This window comes from Parasteatoda tepidariorum, chromosome 1 (assembly GCF_043381705.1).
Source record: "Parasteatoda tepidariorum isolate YZ-2023 chromosome 1, CAS_Ptep_4.0, whole genome shotgun sequence".
NCBI lineage: Eukaryota > Metazoa > Arthropoda > Arachnida > Araneae > Theridiidae > Parasteatoda > Parasteatoda tepidariorum.
Genome location: NC_092204.1, coordinates 44,502,144 through 44,525,916, shown reverse-complemented (window position 1 = coordinate 44,525,916; position 23,773 = coordinate 44,502,144). Strand labels below are relative to the sequence as shown.

Here is a 23,773-nt window from a genome sequence, read left to right as displayed (position 1 = left end):
TTTTTTTTTTTTTTGAATCTCACAATTTCCTTAATGTTGAGAATTTTTACATTAAGACCATATATTTAAGGATACAAATCAACAATCAGCAATGGAAAAACTTTAAAAATAAAAATTTAGAGAGCTTTGAATTGTTAGTGCATGAAAAAACGTAATTAACGAACCCTTAACTTAAATACTTTAAAAACTCAAGAAGAAAATATTAATTTTCCTTTTCTGAATCAATTATTAATAAGTAAATTATTAGTAAGTAAATTTAGGAAAAAATTTTAAATATTAAAATGTGAACTTAATGAATATTTTTAAAAAAAAGAGTAGATTACAACTAGAACTTAGACGAAATATTACAATTTTCAATATATTTTTTTTACTTTTTCAATACAAACACATCTTTGTACTAGTTACATTTTTATATTACCTTAAGTATGACCACATTTTATAAACAAACACGTAATTTGAAAACAAAATTCTTGTTATTTTAAAACATGTTTTTGCATGTCACCATATGGTGACAATAATTACAAAATGGGATATTAATGAAACTAAACAGAAAAAACAGCATTACTTTTTTCAATTTTAAGATATATTTTGTTCTTAACCACACCATTTGCTCTATAGTGATTTAAAAACATAAGATATTTTTTGATAGACACTTTAAAATACAATTTGTATATTTCATCTAAATTTGTTATGGTTTAAATCAGGGGTTTCCAACTTACAAGAGGCCGGGGGCTGCAATTAAAAACACCAGTGAAATGGCGGGTCGAAACTTTATCAAAATTTTATATAGGACTCTTTTATGTTTGAAGGAACATTAAATATTACTGTCAGATTTTTATCAAGTTGTATAAAATAAAAGTATTGAATTACAAAGTAAAATAGGAAGTAGATTTTTATCTGAGAAAGAAATTTTTTGTACCGTTGGTATGTTAAATTTCCCAGAGACGAAGAAATTAGGGGTTTTTTTAACGAAGAAAAGTACTTTAAACCCATATAGATTTTTAATGAAAATTGTCCACAAAAAATGACAATTAATATAGTTTAGTTCGCGGGCAAAAAAAAAGAAGACTTAATTGTTTGGCCGGATGTGACTCGCTGGCCGCCAGTTGGTAACCACTGGTTTAGATGTATTTATAAAATTTATCAAAAATTATGAAATGTTCACAAGTAATTAAAACTGGAATTGCAAATTTTTTAAATTAAATTAAAGTAAAAAGTTTTTTTTTTTTTTTTTTTTTTTTTTAAAGTAACCTAATTTTTGTTTTTACTCACAATTTTTTAAACAAAAACTAACAACAACAAAAAAGAAGTAAAATTACAAAATTCAAATATTAATGTTAAAATTAAGCAATTTAATAACATTTGTGAAAATATTCTAAATAATTCAATTCTTACTAAGACTAAAAAAGTTAAAATAAAAATGGTAAGTTAATTTCCAATTAAAAATTTAAAAAAAAAAAAAAAAAAAAAAAAAATTTATTAGATCNAAAAAAAAAAAAAAAAAAAAAAAGCATATTTTTTTAAGCTAATTAGTTTTACTTTACAAAGTTAATATTTTGTTTTTCAAAATCAAACTATAGTTGTAACACAAAACAGAATGCATTCATAGCTATCTAAACACTCGTAGATTATATAAACATAATCTCAAAAATAAGTCATAAAATTAAAAGTTTAAACATTAATGTTTTAAAATCAAGTATTCTTATGCTTACTATCAATGTTTTAATCGTCAAATAATAATGCTCTTTTATATTTTTTGAAATATGGCAGAACAGAAATTAAAAATGTAATAATAGACCCAAAGGAATCAAATACATTCAAAGTTTTTCAAATAGTATAGTAAATATAAGTCCATAGGAGAATCCCCTTTAAATGCATTTCTGGTAAGAACAGTTATTACAGTTCAATTGTTTTTACCAACTAGATTAAAAGCTATTTTATTTCTTTAATTAAACTATTAATATTTTCTGAAAGTTATAGTATTTTGTAGAAACCAAAATCTCTTTAATTCCTTGTAATTTCGTAGGAAAAAAATTTGGCAGTCAGCAATTATGTTCGATAAAGTCATACACAGATTTTTAAAGCTGAAATTAAGCTTATTGGTCTTAAAAGAAATGGTTCAGCATTAAATTTTACTGTTTTGTAGAACAAAATGCTTTTTATAATCTGGAAAATACATTTTACTCGACTAGAGATATCCACAGTATTCTATTGGCACTTTTTGAACTTCAGACAGTAATTACACTAAAGTTGGGTTGGGCACATACAAAATAAGCAGAACAAAACATTCTAAGAATATTGATTTTATACATTTGAGAAGACAAACATACAATATCAGAAAATGTAAGCATCTATCTCTGTAACACTTTTATAATATAGTAAATTACTTAAAAATTTTCAGAAATTGGAGACAGTAATTTATTTAAAAAACTAATTTCAAAGTTTGTCGATTTTTTTTTTTTTTTTAAAACTTCCTGCGAATATTTTAAGCGAAACAAACCATTAAATAATAAAAATAAATATTTTAACGAGAAATATTGCTTAAAAAAGCAAAAGTTATTGAATGCAGAAAATAACCAATATATAAAATAATATGCATTTTATTTATTACATAACTAATAAAAAATGTTTTTGGATGGAACTAAAAGTAGAATTTAAATCATAAAAATACCTGTTAAAAAGGTATTATTAAAAAATTGAGTATTTAAAAATATTAAGAATTTAATGTGCGTCATAAATCAGAAATTTAATGTAAATAATATATCAAGCCCAACACAGCAAAGCATTAACTTGTGGAATTTATTATAAATCAATTCCTACAATAGAATTGATGCAAAATATGTAAATTATTGACTTTTCATTCATTTCCTTAACAGGCAATGATAGCAATTTTTGAGCTTAATTTGGAAATTGTTTTCAACTAAATTTACAAAATCAATTAAAATACAATTTTTAGCCCAATATATTTACAAAAATATTTCAGGCAAAAATGGATCTAAACCAAATTAAAAGATTTCTAATTATAATATGGTCCAAAAAATGTGTGGTTGAAAATAGTTCTCAAAAGCCCTTTTATGTTCCATCTTAGAAAAAATGATCTAAGTTCAAAAAGATTCAGTTCCAAATTGACTTTCGCCAATAAAGACGACTCATGAAGTTTAAAAATATCTTAAGAATAATTTTAAGATTTATTAAATAAAAACGATCGACTTATGTAACTAAGTGGGCAACCTATGCAAAAACAAACTTTTTTAAAAGATTAGAGTTAATATCTAATAGTAATAAGCGAAATGTGTTTTGTACTTTTTTAAAACTATCTTATCTCTCTAAAATCGATTAATTTAAAAGCTTTATGACTTCCTTCGCATTTTTATACATACGTTAACAATGTAAACAATGACGATTGCAAAAAATGCAAAAAGATATCATAACGCAATGAGATCAGTGCGAAGAATCATGAAGTAATGTTAAAATGCGAAAGTTTCTATAAAATGCGCCATTAATAAAATAGCAGAAAGTATTATAATTATTAAACTATAAATGAATTCATTTATGAAAAACATATACAATCTTACAGTGAATTTTAACAGACATTCAAGATATACATTTTTGTACTTTACGGAAACACTGTGCATTTAATCGCGTCATAATATTTTCACTTTAACAAATTTAACGATTGCATTAAAAAGTTTCATCAATCGAAATATTTAATATATTTTAATTACAAATAAAATAAAAAAAAGTCCATTTAAATACCTTTGTGCAATTTAAATTACTTATATCGCTCAAAGCTGAACAAATTTAAAAAGCGGGCTGCTTCAGACTAATCGTCACTTAAGCGTATCGATTTTAAAGAATGATTGATTGATTTCAAAGTAGAAGGATTCTACTAAAGTTGTACAGCAGATCAATTTTTAAAATCGATCGTTAGTAAGAAAATGATTTTTATAAAAATCAATCGATTTTAAAAACTAGATTGTATTTTACTAATAATCATAAAAAAATACTGCAATTAAAAGAAAAAAGATGCCTTGATTTTTATGTTCACGTGTGTTAACCTCACATACGACATACAAGTGGAAAATACCAAATACGGGATAAAATACTTATTTCTCAAAATGAAATGAATGCCATAATACATCAATAAAACATGATTGTAGCCCAGGCGTTTACGATTACATTTGTACAAAGAATTTTTAAATTCGTAATAAATCATTAAAAAAAAAAAAGGATTTTGTATACCTAATTTACATTGTTCATAATCTGCAGTAACAACTTTATTATAACGTATAATAATGCGAAACAATTTCTGTACAAATCACAAAATTTATTTACATGGTTTAAGTAACTTTAAGCAATCAAAGATTAAATATAAAACAGTCATTAAAATCAATTAAAAAATTATTCAGAAATACAAATTTATTTACTTAACATAATTAAGTTTAACATTTTGAAGAAAATCATGTCACATCTCCCTATCGGAATGATGAGAAATTGTAATTACTACAAAGAAAAAAAACTACCGAACTCGTAATTAAGACAAAAAAAATCAACAAAAAAGTGACATACAGGTATATCTGTATACTTCTTACGTTTCATCTGAATTACAACTCTCATATTACTGGCATTACTTAATAAATAACATCCGTGAATCAATATCTTCATATTATAATAATTAAAAAAAATAATAAAATACGAGAATGAATAGAAAAATAGTTATTTAATAACTACCGCACTTTTCCGAAAAAATACATTTAAGTTTTTTTTTTTAACGTAATGTAAATAAAATACATATTACCTTTTTCATAAATATTTTTACATTTTTATTTTGTTTAAGAACGGTTGCGTTGAAGTTCCTACAACTAAATATTTTAATTCTTGTAAGTAAATAATAAATAAAATTCCGTTTTTTAGGAGAGATTAATTACTTTTAACCAATAGCATTTATGTATATAATTAACATGATTACATCAAAATATTGATAAATACATTGGAAGTCACAATTTATTACAGTTACCCATTTATTTTCGTATTTGATTTTTTTTCTAAGAAAATAACTGAATTAAGAATTTATCAGGGAAAGAGAAAAGGTGATTTTTTTCGACACAAGCACTTCTTTTAAAAATTATTTTAATTCTCCCCCTCAATGTTAATGCCTCTAAGATAATATAATAAAATAAAAAAATTGTTGGGGTGCGTTTCGCCTAGAACTGAAAATATAAATTTTCATATAGTAGCCAGTGGCCGGTAGACTAATAACTTGGTAGCCATTTTTTCCTTCAACTGAATGAGTCTGAGACCAATACCGGTGGGTCCTATTCATTTATTAGCAAGTTTTTTTTTCCCTTTTTTTATTTTGCTTAAATTAATTTATGTATATATTTTAAAAAAAAATCATAATAGAAACAATTTACGGCTATCAAAAATTTAATTCAAAAATAAAAATAATATAAATATGGGACAAAATTTAGTTAAACATACTCAGTTGATTTCGCAACGAGCAAAAAACTTCGATGCGAATAAAATAAGGAAAAAAAATGGGAAAAAGTGACTGGTTCTTTATTTAAGTTGCATCTTATTTTGTTGACTCGGGTGATTATTTTCAGGTCTAGTTCCACCCAATTAAAACACCAAGTAAAAAAAAAGCAGTAAACTGTGGAGACAATTTAAACGTTGTCAATACTTTTTTAGCCCGCTTGCCAACAAGCTGACCGTTGGAAGTTTTCGTGGTTTTCCTCTCCATGTAAAGCAAATGCGAGTCAGTTCATCAAAAAATCCTCCACTGAGGCCAATTTCTCCCAATACTTGATCCAGGAGTTCCCTTGTCTCATGGATTGGGTTCAAAATTACAAGGTTACGAAGTTGAACATTGATAACTGAATACTTAAAATTGGGTCGGCTGTTCAACGACGGTTATAAAATAAGATAACTTTTTTAGGAAGTTACGACTGGACGGCAGCGACAGAACAAGTTCAAACTTTGCCGTAAATGCCATAATCACAGAAATTAGGAAATCATTAAAAAGAAACAATTTTTTTTTATAGTTAATCCATGGCATGCATTCATTATTTGTGACTATTTACACCATATTCTTAAAAAAGAACAGTTAGCGAAAATACCGAAACAACTATCGCACAATTGCGTTAACATTTATAAATTTTATTCAAGCGTCCTTTCTTTCGATATTTTTTTTTCAGAATCTCTAATAAGGAGGGGAGAAATAGAGGAAGAGAGAGAAAATTATTTTAATTTATTATGTTTTTGAAGTCCAATCACACACTGGTTAAATTTATCTATTTTTTTAACAAGCTATGAGAACATAGCTGAGGAAATTCCACTTGTAACTAAAATAATAAAACTATATTTAGAATTGAGGACTTTAATGATAGCAATAAAATGACACTAAAAACTGGGTGATAGCATTTTAAAAAAATAAACACCTTGCGCAACATACCGAAGTCCGAATCTAATATTACAAAATTCCGTTTAGCATCAATTAAGTTTTCTTTTTTTCCTTCCACCCAAATTGGCCTTATGCCCTATCTTTTCTACTTAGCATCTTCCTAAACCGCTGTTAGATTAAATTTATCTCCTCCATAAAGTTAAAAGCGTACAAAGCAGCTTTAAAACTTTTTCACGTCCAGATCTTTTTTTCTTCCGATGTTACTGCATTTTGTTAGTTTATAATAGTAAGGGGACACGGCTCTAGTTTTCTTTCTACAATTATTTACATGTGAAATTCAGTCCTGTAATACTGCAAGAATGGCGACGCTTAACAGTAGATTAAAACTGAAAATTTAAATTTTCAGTTAGTAGCAAGTGGCCGGTAGCTCAAATAACTTAGTAGCCACTTTTTCCTCAAACCTAATGAGTCGGTGACCAATACCGATAGGTCTTATTTATTTAATAGCTATTTTTTGCTTGGATTAAGTTATATATTTGAAAGAAAAAAAAAAGCGTATAAGAAATAATCTACAGTTATAAAGGGCTATCTAATAATAAAAATAGCATAAATATGTGACAAAATTTTGTTAAACATACTGATTTGACTTCACCAGATGAGAAAAGTCCATGCGGTAAAATAAAAATACATAAAATAACGAGGGGAATAAGTGACCATTTATTTTTATTTATTTATTTAAAAAAAAAATAATAAGTCGTTACTTTTTCCCCTGCCACGCCACGTGGTGAGTGGTTATTTTCAGGTCTACAGCTGATCATTTGTATCATCGTAGCACGTATTTTGTGGCATGCATGTGAAAAGTACATATATAATATACATAAAAAAAAAACGAAAGAAAAAAAAAGACTAAATTCTTTCCTAACGCAAATTCATAGGCGTCGATTTTGTCTTAAAGTTGGGAGGGGGATGGGGGCAAGGACTATATAAATGAAAATCGGATAGCATTATAGATCTAAACAGTTAAAAAATGATCATATTTTTTAAATTGTAAATGTATTATTCGATTGGCTGCAAGAAGAATTATTATAAAGTATAGTTTTTTATATTAATTAAAAAATTTTTTATAAAAATATCTATCTACAAAGCTAGAAAGAATAAACACTTGAGTTGTAAATTAATTGACACAAGAGCGCAAAAATTTCTTTAATTACTTTTTAATACGATAAAACAAATATCATCAGTAAACATTACATAATATTTACAAATATTTATTAAAATAAAAAGTAGTTTAAAAGCTGTGTGAAACTACCGAGTTTGATTATGTATGAGGGGATGCATGTGAATTAAAATTTTGTAATGGAAAAAAAAAGTAGTAAATGCTTTACGTTTATATTTATAAATAGTTGCAACAGCAGAGAGATTATTGAAAATAGAAAGAAGTGTTAAATTTCACAATATTTTAATAATGAATTGCCAATTATTGAACTAAAAGTTTGCAATTTCAGCTGCCTATAAAATAAAAATTTCGAAAGCTTCAAAAGCATAGATATTCAGAACATTTGTTAATAAAAGTAGAATTAAAATATTTTTAAATTTTTTGGTCATCTCATTATGTTTCAGAATTATTATTATTATTATTATTATTTTTTTCGAATTTCAAATAATTTCTAACTTTACCGGATACCAAATCGATTATTCAGAATAAAACGGTTATATAGCAAAAGTTCCATGAAAAATATTCACAAATGGTAGGAGTAGAATTTTAAATTTAGGCTATAAGTGTAACTTTTTATTATAATTAAATATTTTCCCTTTTTTTTAAATCTGTTTTTTTCCACCCCCTACGAATATATTTTACATATTTAAATTGTATCAGAAGCTCGATACAGAAAATTTTTTTTCCAAAAAAGGTACCGCCTCCAAACATAATAAAGAAATCGTAGATGCAACGAATAATGTGCGTACTATTAATTGTTTAAAAAAAAATGGAATGAAAATGTAATGCCACAGACAATGAAAATCGTTGTTTTGGGAAAAGTTTTTCAATCCTTCCGCGTAGATCTTTCATGTTTTATGCATAAGAGTTACATTTATTTTTTTTTTAATCTTTCTTTCTTTTTTAAATAGTCAAATTATGCAAAAGGCTAAAAACTTTATATTAGAAGAAAGGGCATTAAATATTTAAAAAGGTAGGACGACGAAACTACTTTTAATTATTTCTCTATGTAATCCAATGGTATTTCATAATTAATCATAAACATTCGCGATTATTTAAAAAAACGAAATATTTTACGTGCGCAACATTTAAATATATTTCTGTGCAGCAAAACACCTTTATACAGACAAAAAAAAAAAGCAGCTGCAATAAAAAATATATTAAGAAAAAAATAAAGTTCTTTTTAATACCTAAATATTACATCAAAGAAAAAGTAATGTATTAAATGTAAGAAAACATTTGCACTGGTAAAATTAAACAAGTCAATTAAACTATAACACGACAAAGGAAAAATAAGGAAAAAAAATCAAATCATGAAACAGAGAAACAGAACATTGTGCCAGAGAACATTTGTTACAATTTGAAAATTACTCCAATTAACTAATCATATTTCCACATGTATGATATAGGACAAAAATATAGCTTATACTTTTTTATGCATACACATAGTGCAATAAAATATTCAAAGTTATTAAGAGTTAATTTTTTTAAAATTAATTATGCGAAATCAGTGTTATAAAAACAGCCAATTAAGCCAGGTTATCTATATTCCCGACAAACAAAAAAGCCGAAGTGTGGAGAAAAAAATTTCTAACTTACAATTTTTAACTCGAGCACAATTTCCCAATTGTAGAAAAACATTTTATTTTTTAATAACTGAAATGCTGAAAAAAGAAAAAGGTAAATCAAATCATTCGTCCAAAGCAGTCAAAACAAAGAAGCGTAAAACGCCATTAACGACGGCAGATGCCTCAAAATCATTGTTTGCTTAGGTTTCAGACTGCGGACACAAGTAGGGGATTTAAATAGAATTCCATTCAGCAAAAATTTAAAAACGTCACTTGTTGGTAGCGGGCAAGCTGCCAAATTTTTCTAAGCATTCAAGCATGATAAAAATATAGAAGATAAATCAGAATGCACACCATCGAAAACATTAAGGATGAAAAACAAAAGCTAAATAAATAAGAATACCACAATTTATTTAATAAGCATTATGAAATAAAAAAACTTACAAATGATGGAGGAAACTTAGCGTCAATTAACCTTATCAACACAATTGAAATTTAGCAATAAGTTACTAAAATGAATTAATAAATAAAGTATTAAACACAACCATTTCAAACTAAAATTTTTGTCAGTGGTTACAAAATAATCAATGATAGCGCAAAAATAAAATTTGGATATCGTCTTTGAAGGGAAAAAGAATTCTAAACAGATCTTTCATTAAAACAATAAAAAAAAAACATACATCTTAAAATAAACAGTAAAGTTTCGATAAGATTTAATAAGAGTCCAAATTGCAGTGTTGGTCTTAAATAATGATTACAACGATAGAATTTATGAACAGAAAACCACATGACAATCACGTAAACTGGACGCGGTTATACCGCTTAAGTGAGAAAAAAAGTATGTTAAATGCATACTAAATGCAACAATCTAAAACAGTTCTAGAAACGAAGTTTGATGCAAGAATAAATGTAGGGAGCATAAAAGAACAATAGAATTGGAACTTGGATCATTCTCTCACTCCCTCTAAAACTTCACAAGTTAAAAGATATTTTTAAAATACACACAAAATTTCTTTACTGTTTAACCTAAAATAACTTTATTTTTGCACCTTGTAGTTGCGATGCGTTTTTTATCCCCGAAATACGCTCTTTCTTTCCAATGATACAAAAGTCTTAAATTGTAATATAGTATAATTTTTTTTCAATGTAAAATAAATAACCGATTTTCCCAAAAAGTAGTAACAAAAATTTATTTTTCAAAAAAAGTAATCAGGAAAAAAAAAGTAAAGTAATTGTAGAATTGCAAAATTTTTCTTTTAATTTTTTTTCTCCCAATTTAATCTGAGCTGAATGCACACCGTTTGCTTAACCGACAAAGAAATAATAGAGATGCATTAGTTACAAGTAGATGCACAGACATTTAATGATAATATGCGCATTGAAATCTTAACTTTCCTATAAGAAGAGACTGAAAGGAAAGGATGTCTTTATTTCAAGTCAATGTTTTGTCTGGCAGCGAAAGGTAAATCACAAGCGAAAGGAAATGAAGCGTCTGGTGAAATAATAAAAAAGGAAAGATCAGGGCGCACCTATTGATGTGCCTTCCGTTCTAATCAACTGTAAAAATAGCATAAAATAGTACCCTCCTACACTTCCAAGAGAAACCAGTTCTTAGAGCTCCCTGCTGGAAACAACATCCTTTACAAGATTTAAAAAAGAAAATACAAAAAGGCATTTAGGAACCATTTAAGCTGTAATATTCTTTTAATATTTTTTTTTATAATGGTACATGTTTGCAATAATTTATTAAAATCTTAAAATAAATAATATAAAAAAGGAAGTTGGTTTAAATTATGCATTAATAAGAGTTTTAAAAAAAAGGTTTTAATCGCTAGCAAAACTAGAAGACTTTAAAAGAAGAGGAAAACTAAATCCATATCTCAAAAAAAAAAAATTTCTTTTTTAATCGAATAGGGGAGGGGAAATGAAAGTAATTTACTTAGCAAATGGATCATCAATATATTTCTCTTACGTGGCACCATAAATTCGAGTATTTTTCTATTTATTGACCTATAGTTAATATCCATTTTGTTGGATTGTCTTATAATTGAACTTTTGTAAATGGTTAGTAATACGTTAACCCTTTGTTGCTCAACAACTCTGATTTAAGAAATATTTACGCGGATGTTAGAATACATCATATTAAGCGTGTAAAAAATAATGAAAAAATGAAGACCTTAAAATTAAAAATTTATTGATAAAAAGCATTTGTTGAACATCTCCAATATCGTGAAAAATAGCACAAAAATTCCAATATATTTAAAACTTCATGCGAAAAATTTTGAAATTGTTGTTTTCATGGTAACAAGGTCTCACACCACATTTTTCAATCCCTCCTTAGACAAATATACAATGAAGGGGATTGTTGTAAAAAAATTGTATATCCTGCAATTATGTTGTGGAACAATTCTCGCTAAACGCATTATAATATTGGCAGCTGCACCAAGACTTGGTTCCCCCGAGTTTGCAATATTTTCTTTACCTGACGATTTTATAGGTAAATCCACCTCATTATACGATTGAATTTTCATGTATGTTACAGACATGTAACGCGGTGATACAAAGGGTTAAGTATTGATTTATAATAATTTCTTATTTTTATACATATAAAAACTTAGTTACAAAGAAATTTTAAACATAACGAACGTAGCAACCATAAAGGTAGATACGTTGCCCCCTATCCCCTATATTAGTCCCTGGAGCAACGGAGCTAATACCGTCATACCAATTATTGGTAATGGAGCTTGCTTTTTTCGAGCAATGGCAAATAAATATTTTAAGAGATATTCAAGTTACGATACTTCAGCTGCCAACTATGCTGGAATGTCCGGAACCCATACTTATGGTGGTTTATGTGATTTAATAGCTGCGGTACGGATTTTAAGTTAATACTAAAATTCAAGACAAAACGAACAATATAGCGGGTATCTTTTTGAAAATAGTTAAAAGTGAAATAAAGTACATCCTCGCAGAACAGCTGGACAGAGAAAAAATTTGGTTAATTAATTGCTTAAAACTAGTGAAAAGTTAAAATTTGAGGTCGTGCTATGCATTCGGCTTGGTCACCAAAGGCTGCCAGTTCTAAAATGAATGAACAAGAGAAAAGAGACAGAGGGGGGGGGGGATTTTAACATTTAACAAAAATAGTTTCAAAATAAAAAGTAGTGGTAAATATTCTTCCATAATAGATATTTGTGTTTGAATATCGAAATGACTGATTCTCTCCAAGCTCAACGCACAATTTTTCGAAATCAACGTTACACAATTTTCTATAAACAATATAATCAAAAGTATGTTTTTTTAAAAATTCAAAATATTCGAGAAAACAAATTTTTTCGTTACTTTCAAATAGACCGGAAAACAACCACTCGACACATGTCGAGTTTATAAAAAAAAAAGTGGCGACTTAAATTAAATAAGCAACCAGTTACTTTTCTTCCCATCGTTTAATTATAAAAGTACATCATACCAGAAAGACTCAGGAAAAAGAATTTAAATTTAAAATGTCATAAGTCTCAATCTAAAATTTTGATCCTTCAGAATCCACCAATTTGTGATAAAAAATATATATTCACGTGAAAGGAAAGTTTTTTGTTTTTTAGCTATTCTCATAATTCAAAGTTATAATGCATAAATTAAATGTACTTTGCCTTCCCAATTTTTAAATAAAGTTGATGAACAACATGATTACCAATGCCATTTCTTACAATGAATAGAATGGAGTAAAATGGAAAGGAGTAATATTTCAAAGTCATGTACTTGTACCTAACTACACCTCTGATATTGCTTCCAAAGTATTATTATTATTTTTACAGCGAATCAAATTAAATCAAAACCAAGTCGATATGACTAATATTTCAGAAGTTTTGAGAATTTCTAGCTTTAAAATAAATTTTTTACTTGTAATTTTTTACGAAAAATAAATAAATAAATAAAACAGTTATAATTTTGAAACTATTAATTCAAATGACATACAAATGGTATTATTGATTTTATTTGAACAAATAAGAAACAATGCCTGATTTGTCTAGATAGCAATGACCAAAGTATAAATAAGAAAATTATAGTTTTTACATAAAAACAAAAATTTGTACTCTTTATACGTAAAACTATTACAACTCTAATAGCTTCTAAACTATAGTGATTTTGTTCATATTTTCAGTGTGATAAGATACATAGGATTGAATGCTTTGTGCATATAGCACTGTCAGAAGGATATAGCACTATCCGAAGATAGTCATAAGTATAAAACCATTTTCTTTTTAGACATAAAACCTTTAATAATTTTTGAGCTATGATTTCTTTCTGCTTTGTTTTCCTTCCTTTATAAATATCTCATTTGTCTAAATAGGTACTTCGGAGGCATAAAAATATATAGTCTGAAATTGTAATTTTTTTTTTAATACTTTACTACATTTAAAATCGATTATAACTTCTGAACTATTTTTCCTATCAATTTGATTTTGGTATCATTCGATTAAGAGTAAAAAATAAACAAATAAAACGTTATAATCAATGCCCAAGATGCCTAGATAGAACAGTAAAGTTATTTATTTCTTACTCTTTTGAACCCTCTTCTGCTGAATAAATTAAGATGGGGACCATGGTTCTCCTGAGGGATGGGAAAATTTAAGATTTTTATATTTCTTTTTATTTTATTTTATAACCAGCATTGAACAGCTGACACAATTCTGAGTCTACGGTAACCAAAGTTCAAATCCGTAGCCTTCTAAGTTTGAACCAGACCTCGAAGACAAGGAAAGCCCTGAACCAAGCATTGGGAGAAACTAGCCTTCGCGTAGAAATGGTTAATAGAAGTAACCCACATTTGTATTGTATGAAATAGGAAAACCACAACCCCCCACAGTTAGCACGATGGCAAGGGGACTTTAAAACACAATCCATCTACCATTAAGCATATTTTACATCAGCACTGTAGTTAGTGCGAGCTGTGTGTAGAATTCATATAAACCGGGCATCACTGGGATTCAAATCTGAGTCACTGCAGCTCATATTTCGATATTGAGTGCAAAAATAAGAATTTAAAAAAAAAAAAAAAAAAAAAAAAAAAAAAAAAAAAAAAAAAANAAAAGAATTTCAGGTCTCCCCAAATTATTTCCATATTAGTTATTTTTTATGGTACAGGAACTGGCTTACAAAGGGAAAACTGGGATTTGTTTTAAAAGTTAGGGTTTAAGCCTAAACGGATATCTGAAGTTTACTGAGGGAGAGAGGATCTGAGAGGGGTAGAACATTGTTATTTACAGACAAGAAAGGTAACATTTTAATGGTTTTCTTTCTAGGAGTCATGTGGGGTAAAAAACAAGTCAATCAATAGAAATATGGTTGAGAAGTTTTAAAGGTTTATGTGTAAAAAGTGTAATTTTTGACTTAAACTAACTTATGTACAATTTCCTAATAATTTTAAAACTATTAATTTTATCCACTGCACTTTGGTCATATGCGATTAAGGGTTTTATTTCAACATGGTGGTTGGTGGATGAAAGCTCAACTCGTATGGGATAAGATACCAATATTGGACCAAACTTTAAGATGGGTAAGTACTAATTTACTTAGTATCTGATAAAACTAAGTATGACTTACAAAACTCTGATACTTTCAGCATGCAATATCAATCTCAATTAATAGAAATAGAAAATTACTAAGTAAAATCATCAATGTGGACAACTTAAGACAATTATAATAAAGCTAAAAGCTTATATAGAACTTTTATTCTTTTAAGCATCAGACTAAAAAATATTACAATAAACATTGTGACACTAGAAAATTTGGCCTTTACTTTACGCATATCTCCAGCTATTACAAGTAAAGCTCAAACTCATCTCTAACCAATATAGATTAATTTTTAGCTGAACCACCACTTTTAAAACAGTGTATATTGTCCAGCTTTCCCCTAATCAGTTTTATATTCAGCTAATTAGGAACTGGCCTAGTTGTAGTATATTATTGTTAAATTAAAAAACAGGATATAATGGTGTGGGGTTTTAAAAAGTTATATGCTATATGAACTTTATTCCAAATAAAAGATTTTAGGATAAAAATTTGAATAGCCAAGGAATTTTGTAATATACACACTGTGTTCATCTAAAAATATCAAATTCCATGTCAAAAATTAAAAGAAATAAAAAATTATAGTTTCAAAGCGAATGTGAGGTATTACAAAATAGTTCATATGAATTTCGAAATTTTCAAACGAATTTTGAAACTTTCTTTTTCCAAGCTCAAACATTTTAAAATTAGAAACTTGTTGAAAAAGAAAAAAAAATTTAAAACCCTTAACGCCTAGGAAAAATTTTTTATCTACAGCTCAGTAGGTTTTCAGCAAAACTCTCTCACTTGTTAGATTAGTGCCATTTTTTAAAGAATTAATAATTTCTTTTTCAAAACTGAAATTGCTAAAAAATTTTAATTGGATAAGTAACAAATTATTTAAAAAATACTAACAGTTTTGCTACAACCATTTGTTTCCCAAGGGGATCACAGAGTTTAAAGAATCCACAATTTCAAGAGTCAAGACCAACAACATGGCAAGGTGAAAGCGATGTGGTGATTAACTTAGTGCACCACACACCAGGAGTCTTTATTTTTCAGACAAGCTGATACTCATTGATCTGATGCTGGGTTTCATTTGAATAAATTGATTTCTTAATAATTACAACACATTGTCAAACAATTTGCCACACCTGCCAGAGTGCAATAGTATTGTCATGTGAACTAAGGTATCATTGAAGTGATTGCAATCATACAACAATCAAAGCTTTTGTTGAAACATAACACAGCTAAAATATTTAAGAACTATAGCCACTGAGAACAATGATTTGATAGTTGAAATAAAGATAAAACTCTCTGTGGCAAATAGGAGCCACCATAGCCATAGCCCCCCAAAAAATTAATTGAAATCTAGATTTATAAGTCAACACCAACATCAATGTCTACAAAATACAACACCATTAAAATATATGGCTGGGAAAGTAGAGTAATGACCAAATACATGAATAAATATAAACTATTTTATTAGTGAGATATTGAGTTCTTAATGCAAATTATTAAGAAAAATGTTTGGTGTAATTTTCGAGAACAGTGTATAGTGGAAGTCAATGTATAATCGTGAATTTTACTGAAGGTATATATAACTTGATATTATTATTTTTGAATTATAAGAAATCACCGCAGAACTACCCATTAAGGATTATGAGAACTACAACAGCTGGTATACACAATTTTCTAAGGTTTCACCAAATAACACTTTTTGTGGCTATAGTTGGTGACTAAAAATAATTCATCTGGAATACACAAACATAACAGTTTAACTAAATATTAGTCATATGTAAACAAACAATCTTTTCTTACATTTATTCGGATCACTCACTAGAAACTACAATTTTATAAATTTTCTACATGGATAAGGAAAATTTATACATGTGAACATGACTGCTAACTATCTGCCTATATCACTATCTGTTTCATAATTAGCAATTATAACAAGACTTCATGAGAGGCAATATGACTCGATAATTCTTATAGTAAAAAGTACTAAGACTGAAATAGGCAAAAAATACCATGTGACAAAGTTCTAAACCACAATAATTAAAAGCTTTACCCAAGAATTTATACAAACTTAAATGCTACACCAATATATACAATGAGTAAAACAATCATAATGAAAACTATTATTCTTTCATTTTCTGCTACAAAGCATTTATGGAAGAAAATAGAAGTTGAAAATATTCAAATATGCAAAACTAATTATAGAATATCTATGAATAAGGTGCCAAACAGTGACGGAATTTTCAAATATATAAATATTTTCATTGTTAAAGAATTAAAATAAAAGAGATAGAAATATTAACTATTAAGACTAAATGTATAAAAGGACTTATTACATAGAAAGATTACTACAAAGTTGTCCCAAATAACATGTGCTAATAATTGAGCGAAACTGGCTTTGATTTCTATTTTGTCAGTTTTTTCATTAAATAAATTCAAACAATCTTTATATATCCTGAATAAATTAGTTGATAATTACTACTTTACTTATGAAACAAATAGGTATTTGTTTATCGGCTTCTTTTTCAACAAGTTTATAATAAACAAAAGTGCAAATTATTCTTTAATGATGGAGCATTTCATAACTTAACATAAATAAAGCTTAAAGGTAAAGTTTCCCACAAGAATAGATTTATAGAAAACAGTACAGTACAATGTAATGGTCTGTAATTATGATTGATCCTAGCAAGCTTTTAAGATAAATACACCTAATGTTGGCATATTGAGGTGTATTTTAATACATGAATTATATAAAATTATACTTGTGCTATAATGCAATGTGACTGCCTAATATCAGGATAGATCCAGACAAGCACTTAAGATAAATATACTAAATGTTTGAACACCTAACTATATTCTGATGTTAAATTATAAGAAATTAGACTTATGTGACAATCCAATATGATTGTCTACAATCAAGATAGATCCTAGCACACATTTAAGATGAATATACCAAGTATTTGCATTATCGGAAATAATAATTCATTTCCAATGTTGCACCTCTTGGTACGTTTTCATGTTTTAATTGGAAGAAATTTATGGATAATCAGACGCATGATATTATGATACAAATGATATACATTACAATGATATGATATTAATACACCAAATGTTTGCACACCTTGGTGTATTTTGATTATGTAATTTAGAAAGAATGAATGCATAATAAAAGAGTAGCAATAATAAAGTATTTCCAAACACTAACCTCCTTTGCGATTTGACTGAATGCCTGATCTTCAGCAGCATATAATTTGCCTGAGACTCTGCGTCGACCACTACTTGAAGTAGCCATGGGAAAAAACTATAATTACTGTAGCACATCTGATGAAAATTTTTCTGAAATAAAAAACAAATATTTCTTGCTTCAATAAATTCAGAAAATCCGAGCTATTTAAATTACAGTGAAAACTGTCGTCACTTAAATGAAGTTTTGAATTAACATTGTCAGCCTGTCAACGTTTGTTGACAAAATATTAAATACCCGTCAAAACAACCATTTGGTAAAGATACAAAAAATCGCACCCAAACATACCTTTGTCAACAGATAGTTGAACTTGAGCTTAATATATTATAACCGGAATTCCAAGAGATGAACATAACTTTTCAAAGAAATAATGTTATTAATTAATAAAAGAATTTTTCGAGACCTTTCAACAATCAAATCACCATGTTCGACAGAAGAATGATATTTGTTGCCATTCAACAAATTTCAACCTAACACTTCCTTCACCTTTTAAGGAAAATGATCTAATTTTCCCTTTTTAATCGAAAAAATTTTTTATAAAGAGCACTGGCTTCTTTTATTTTTGTAAATATAGGTTTATAATTAAACTTAAAATCTGTTACTTGAATGTTATTTCATTAAAATTAAAGCAGGAAAATTAGTTTCTTTTTTAGCGCTTTTTGATTAAATGAAACCGAAACTAACGAAAAGAACTATTCAAAATTATTATTTTAGACTAATAAAAGTGATATAATATGTTCCATAACTCATTTAATGTGTTAAATTCTTGTTTTTATTTTAAATTAGGATTCTTTGCTACAAATTAGCAGATTTTTTTTTGTGATAAACTGTGGGGCAATTTCGTAATTGCGCCCGTAGAAAAGCTTTAACATCAATTTATAGGGTTCGTTCACAATGCATGCGATTCACGCACATCCAATTGTGCTCAACAGAAATAACGAACTTTGATTGGTGAGTTTTTCTCGGAGGGGGGGGGAACCCTTAGGCAGGATTCTCACTATATATGAATGTTGCACTTCCAGGAGAGAAAAAGGTGATATGGTAGGTAAGGTTTTTAGCAGGAAAATATATTGCACCAATCAGGTTCAAATATATTCACGAAGTTGATCGGAGGTGCGCGAACCATATGCAGTAAGTACAGCCATTTATGTCTGTTCATTCTCCCTCAATAACGATCGCAGATGCGTGATTCACTTAAAGTGAGAATGACTCTATGACCCAATTAATTCGCCCACAGCCTTGTTGTTGTTAATTTACGTCGCACTAGAGCTGCACAATGGGCTATTGGCGACGGTCTGGGAAATATCCCGGAGGATGATCCGAAGACATGCCATCACAATTCGCCCACAGCCTACTTATTCGATAGCTGAGAAGTAGACTGGTTGCAAATATGCAAATTACTTTGATTAAAACAGATTCAAGATCTGACAATGGAAGATAAAATTTAATTTAATAGCAACGAAGGATACAATTTAATTGAAAACATCAAAAGTGGGAAAAGCTTACACCAATCTCATGCGCATTCACATAGTACTTATTTTCACTTACGTATACACTAATGTTGATGTACTTTGAATATCATCAGTAAATTCATAACAACTTGGTACATGTTGGGGTAAGATAGTTGTCTTCCTCTATGTTGACTACCTACTGAAACAAAAAAGTCCGCTGCTGAAAATATGGATGTAAGTTTTTAGTTGTACCATGAGTTAATTGTATAGAGGATAAGGACAAAGTGAAATTTTTCCTAAAAATGCTTTATAAATATTTTTTATCACATGTATAAAGACCGGGATAGCCAAGTTAGTAGGGCGCTGAGCTCATGTTCATGGGAACCGGAGTTCAAATACAAAGACTCCCCGAGTAGTAAATGGTGACTGGTGCGTGTTAAATCTGTAGGGGTCACAAAGTTATACTTCCATAACATATTATACCTCTGAAGGTACTGAATAGGAAATTGATCATTTTCTCGTTCAGGCAAAATTACGATCTGTGGATAAATAAATAAGTTCTCCCTATAAACAGGTTTGAAGTATGGGTGTGGCAAAAGCAGAATTCTTGGCTATAGATGGCGCCACTAGAAAACAAGGACAATCGCACCCTGTGTCTTAATGACCTACGACAATGAACACGACAACAATAGCAAAAGTATAAATCTGTAGAAGATTTCTCAAAATGCGCATATGGACTTGGTATTATTATCAAATTTCTGTTTTGAACCAAAAAATTTTAAAAAATAATTAAATGTAATTGAATGAAGCCCTCAAACGCAGCTCTCAATAATAATTAGAAAACAAAGGAGAGCAATGCCAATTGAAAAAAAAGACAATAGTATACATTAAATGTAGACTACAGAGAAAATTTTAACCCATATCATGTCATATTTGCATCATCATCGATTTTAGCGACACTTGTGCTAACTATATAAAAAGGACTAGGAAAAAATTAAAAAAAATTAAAAATGTTTTATAAATATATTTTAAGTGTATGTATATTTCAACAACTGTCCTTTGACTTGATATTAATATCGAAGTTTTCTTTTGAACCAAAAAAATTTGAAAAAGTCATTAAAATGTCCGGGAAATGACCCCTTTAAATGCAGCTATAAATATTAATTAGAAAACAAAGGAGAGCAAATGCCTATAACCAAAATAGACAATAGTATGCGTTATAGCTAGGCTGTACGGAATTTTTTTAACCCGCCTCATATCATACTTGCATCATCATTGATTTTAGCGGCATCTGTGTTAACTATCTGGAGGACAAGGACGAAATAAAAATGCTTTAATTTTTTTATAAATATTTCTTAACATATGTAAATATATTTTTAGAAAAATTTGACACCTGTTCATAAAATTTATTGAACCAAAAAATTATTAAAGAGTTCGAGAAATGATCTCTTAAAACTATAAATAATAATTCGAAAACAAAGGAGAGAAAATCCTATAAGTGAAATACACAGTAGTATGCACAAAATGAAGGCTGCGCGGAATTCTAAAACCCTCCTCATACTTTAAGTGCATCATAATCGAATTTAGCCACATCTGTGCAAACTATATAAAGTGAGTGGTGAATATTTTTTTAAAAATTTTTTATGCTAACTATATAGAGTGATAAAGACAAAATAAAATTTTAATTAGAAATGTTTGTCGTTGTAGTTGATTTACGTCGCACTAGAGCTGCACAATGCGCTATTGGCGACGGTCTGGGAAACATCCCTGAGGATGATCCGAAGACATTCCATCACAGTTTTGATCCTCTGCGGAGGGGATGGCACCCACGCTTCGGTAGCTCGACGACCTGCGCGCAAAGTCGAACACTTTACGGTAGCACAGTTTAACGAGGACCAATACCTCACACACTCAATCCCTACGCAGACTAATCCAAGTGGTCACCCACCCGCACACTGACCGCAGCCAGTAATGCTTGACTTCGGTGATCTGCTGGGAACCGTGTCTTAACGATCAGTCCACTGCGCGACCAAAAATGTTTGATAAACCTAATTTAGCAAATGTATATGTTTCCAGAAACTTCGGCACCTATCCTTTGACTTGATATAAAAATCCAAGTTCTCTTTTGAACCAAAAGTTCTAAAAAATCACTATAATGTCCATCAAATGAGCCCCTTATACGTAGGTATTAATAATAATTAGAAAACTAAGGAGAGCAATACCTATAACCGGAAAAAAAAGAGGTATACAATGAATGTCGGCTACGCAAAATTTTATCACCCGCGTCCTTTCTTATTTGCATCATAATCGAATTTTGCTATATAGAGTGACGAAGATCAAATAAAAATTTAAAAAAAAAGTTTAATAAATATATTTTAACGTATGTTTATATTTTAGAAATTATGACACCTTTCCTTTGACTTGATATTAAAATCAAAGCTCTACTTTGAACCAAAGAATCATAAAACATAATTAAAATGTCTGCCAAATGACCCCCTTAAAGGCAGCTGTTAATAATAATTAGAAATCAAAGAAGAGCATTGCCCATTAATTAAATACATAATACCATGCATTAAATGTTAACTACACAGAGTTTTTTTAAGCGTCTATCATACCATAATTGTATCATCATCGGATTTAGCAACATCTGTGCTAAATATATAGGGTAACAAAAGCAAAAAAAAAAAAAAAAAATTATAAATATATTTCAGCATATGTATATGTTTTTAGAAATTTTAACACCTGTCCTTTGATTTGATATTAATATGAAAGAACCTTTTGACCAAAAATTAAAAAAAAAAAATCATTAAAGTGTCCACCAAATGACACCTTCAAACGCAGCTTTCAATAATAATTAGAAAACAAAAGAGAACAAAGCCTATAACAGAAATAGGCAATAGTATACATTAAATATTGGCTACATAGAATTTCTAAATCCGCTTCGAAACATATTTGCATCATCATCGATTTTAGAGTCATCTGTTCCTTCTATATAGAAAACAAAGACAAAAAATATTTTTTTTTAAATGTTTTATAAATATTTTTTAGCACATGTATATGGTTTCAGAAATTTTGGCACCTATCTAATATCAAATTTCTCACTTGAACCAAAAAATTAGAAAAAATAATTAAAATATCCTCCAAAAGTCTCCCTTAAACGCAGCTATTAATATTAAATTAAAAGAACAGGCGAGAAATGCTTAGAACCAAAATAGTCACTAGTATATATTAAATGTAGGCTACACATAATTTTTTTTAACCTGCTTCATGTCATATTTGCATCATCATCGGTTTTAGCTACACCTTTGCTAACTATATGGAAGACAAGGTCAAATATAAGTTTTTTAAAAATGATTTACAAATATTTTTTAGCATATGTATATGTATTTTGACTTCTATCTTATGACTTGAATTAATATCAAAGCTCTATTTTGAAATTGCTACAACATTTCGAAATAATGAAATATGTTGACGCTATATTTACTGATTTTTACTGATTTCAAATTGGTTATGTAATAAAATGTAGTTACGTAAATGCTAATATCTCATAATACTTATAACAATATATGCATGTCAATATTTTTTGCTGATTCAAAAGATCATTTGATTTATTGTCCATACTTTTTTTACAAAAATCTATTTTCACATATCAGTTCTTAATAGTTGATATGCACCTCTCAGTGAAAAATTTATTACAAACATTTTTGATTCAGGGAATTTAAATATTGATTGAGTAAAAACAAAACGCGCTAAAAACTGTTTTGGTTGTCAAGGGCTGCTCGTGCCAATTCTAGTTAAAACGAAATTTGAAACTGTTTCGACAGTGTAGGGATAAGAAAAAATAAACATATTTTTGGAAACAGAATAAACTAGTTTCCTGTCATATATTTCATTAATAAAATTAAATTAAGGTCTAACAAAACTACTTTTTAAAATTTTTTACAATAAATTCTAAAATAAACTGTGTCGACTAAAAATTAAAATTAAGTATAAAAAATATTTAAAATTAAATATAAATATATAGCTCATTAAAGATTGCTTAAAATTTCTTATAAATTTTGCAAATCAAGTTACTAATCAAAATCAATAACGCTTTATTAGCATTGCCAAAAAAATAAGGATATTTCATTTTTTCTAGGGTCCCCGAAATCAAGGGCCCCCGTGGGTCTATAACTCTCAATCCGACCCTGCGTGTAATAAGGGTCATATTTTCTTATTGAAATAATTTTTTCTTATTGAATAAATTCTTATTGAAATGAGAGGAATTTACTTTTAAATTCTTAGTGCATTTTATTACATTCTTAGTGAATTTTAAATTCCTAC

At 28.3% G+C, this 23,773-nt stretch overlaps 1 protein-coding gene across 1 annotated transcript in view; it reads right to left on the bottom strand.

Moving 5' to 3' along the window:
* Nucleotides 1–18,454, bottom strand: part of LOC107453770 (leucine-rich repeat flightless-interacting protein 2) — a gene marked incomplete in the record, with an annotated part of 37,628 nt that extends 19,174 nt beyond the window's left edge. Inside the window, 2 exon segments of the mRNA XM_043040463.2 lie at nt 17,961–18,091; nt 18,288–18,454. Coding sequence (XP_042896397.1) covers nt 17,961–18,047 — 87 coding nt within the window.
* Nucleotides 18,455–23,773: the final 5,319 nt, after the last annotated feature.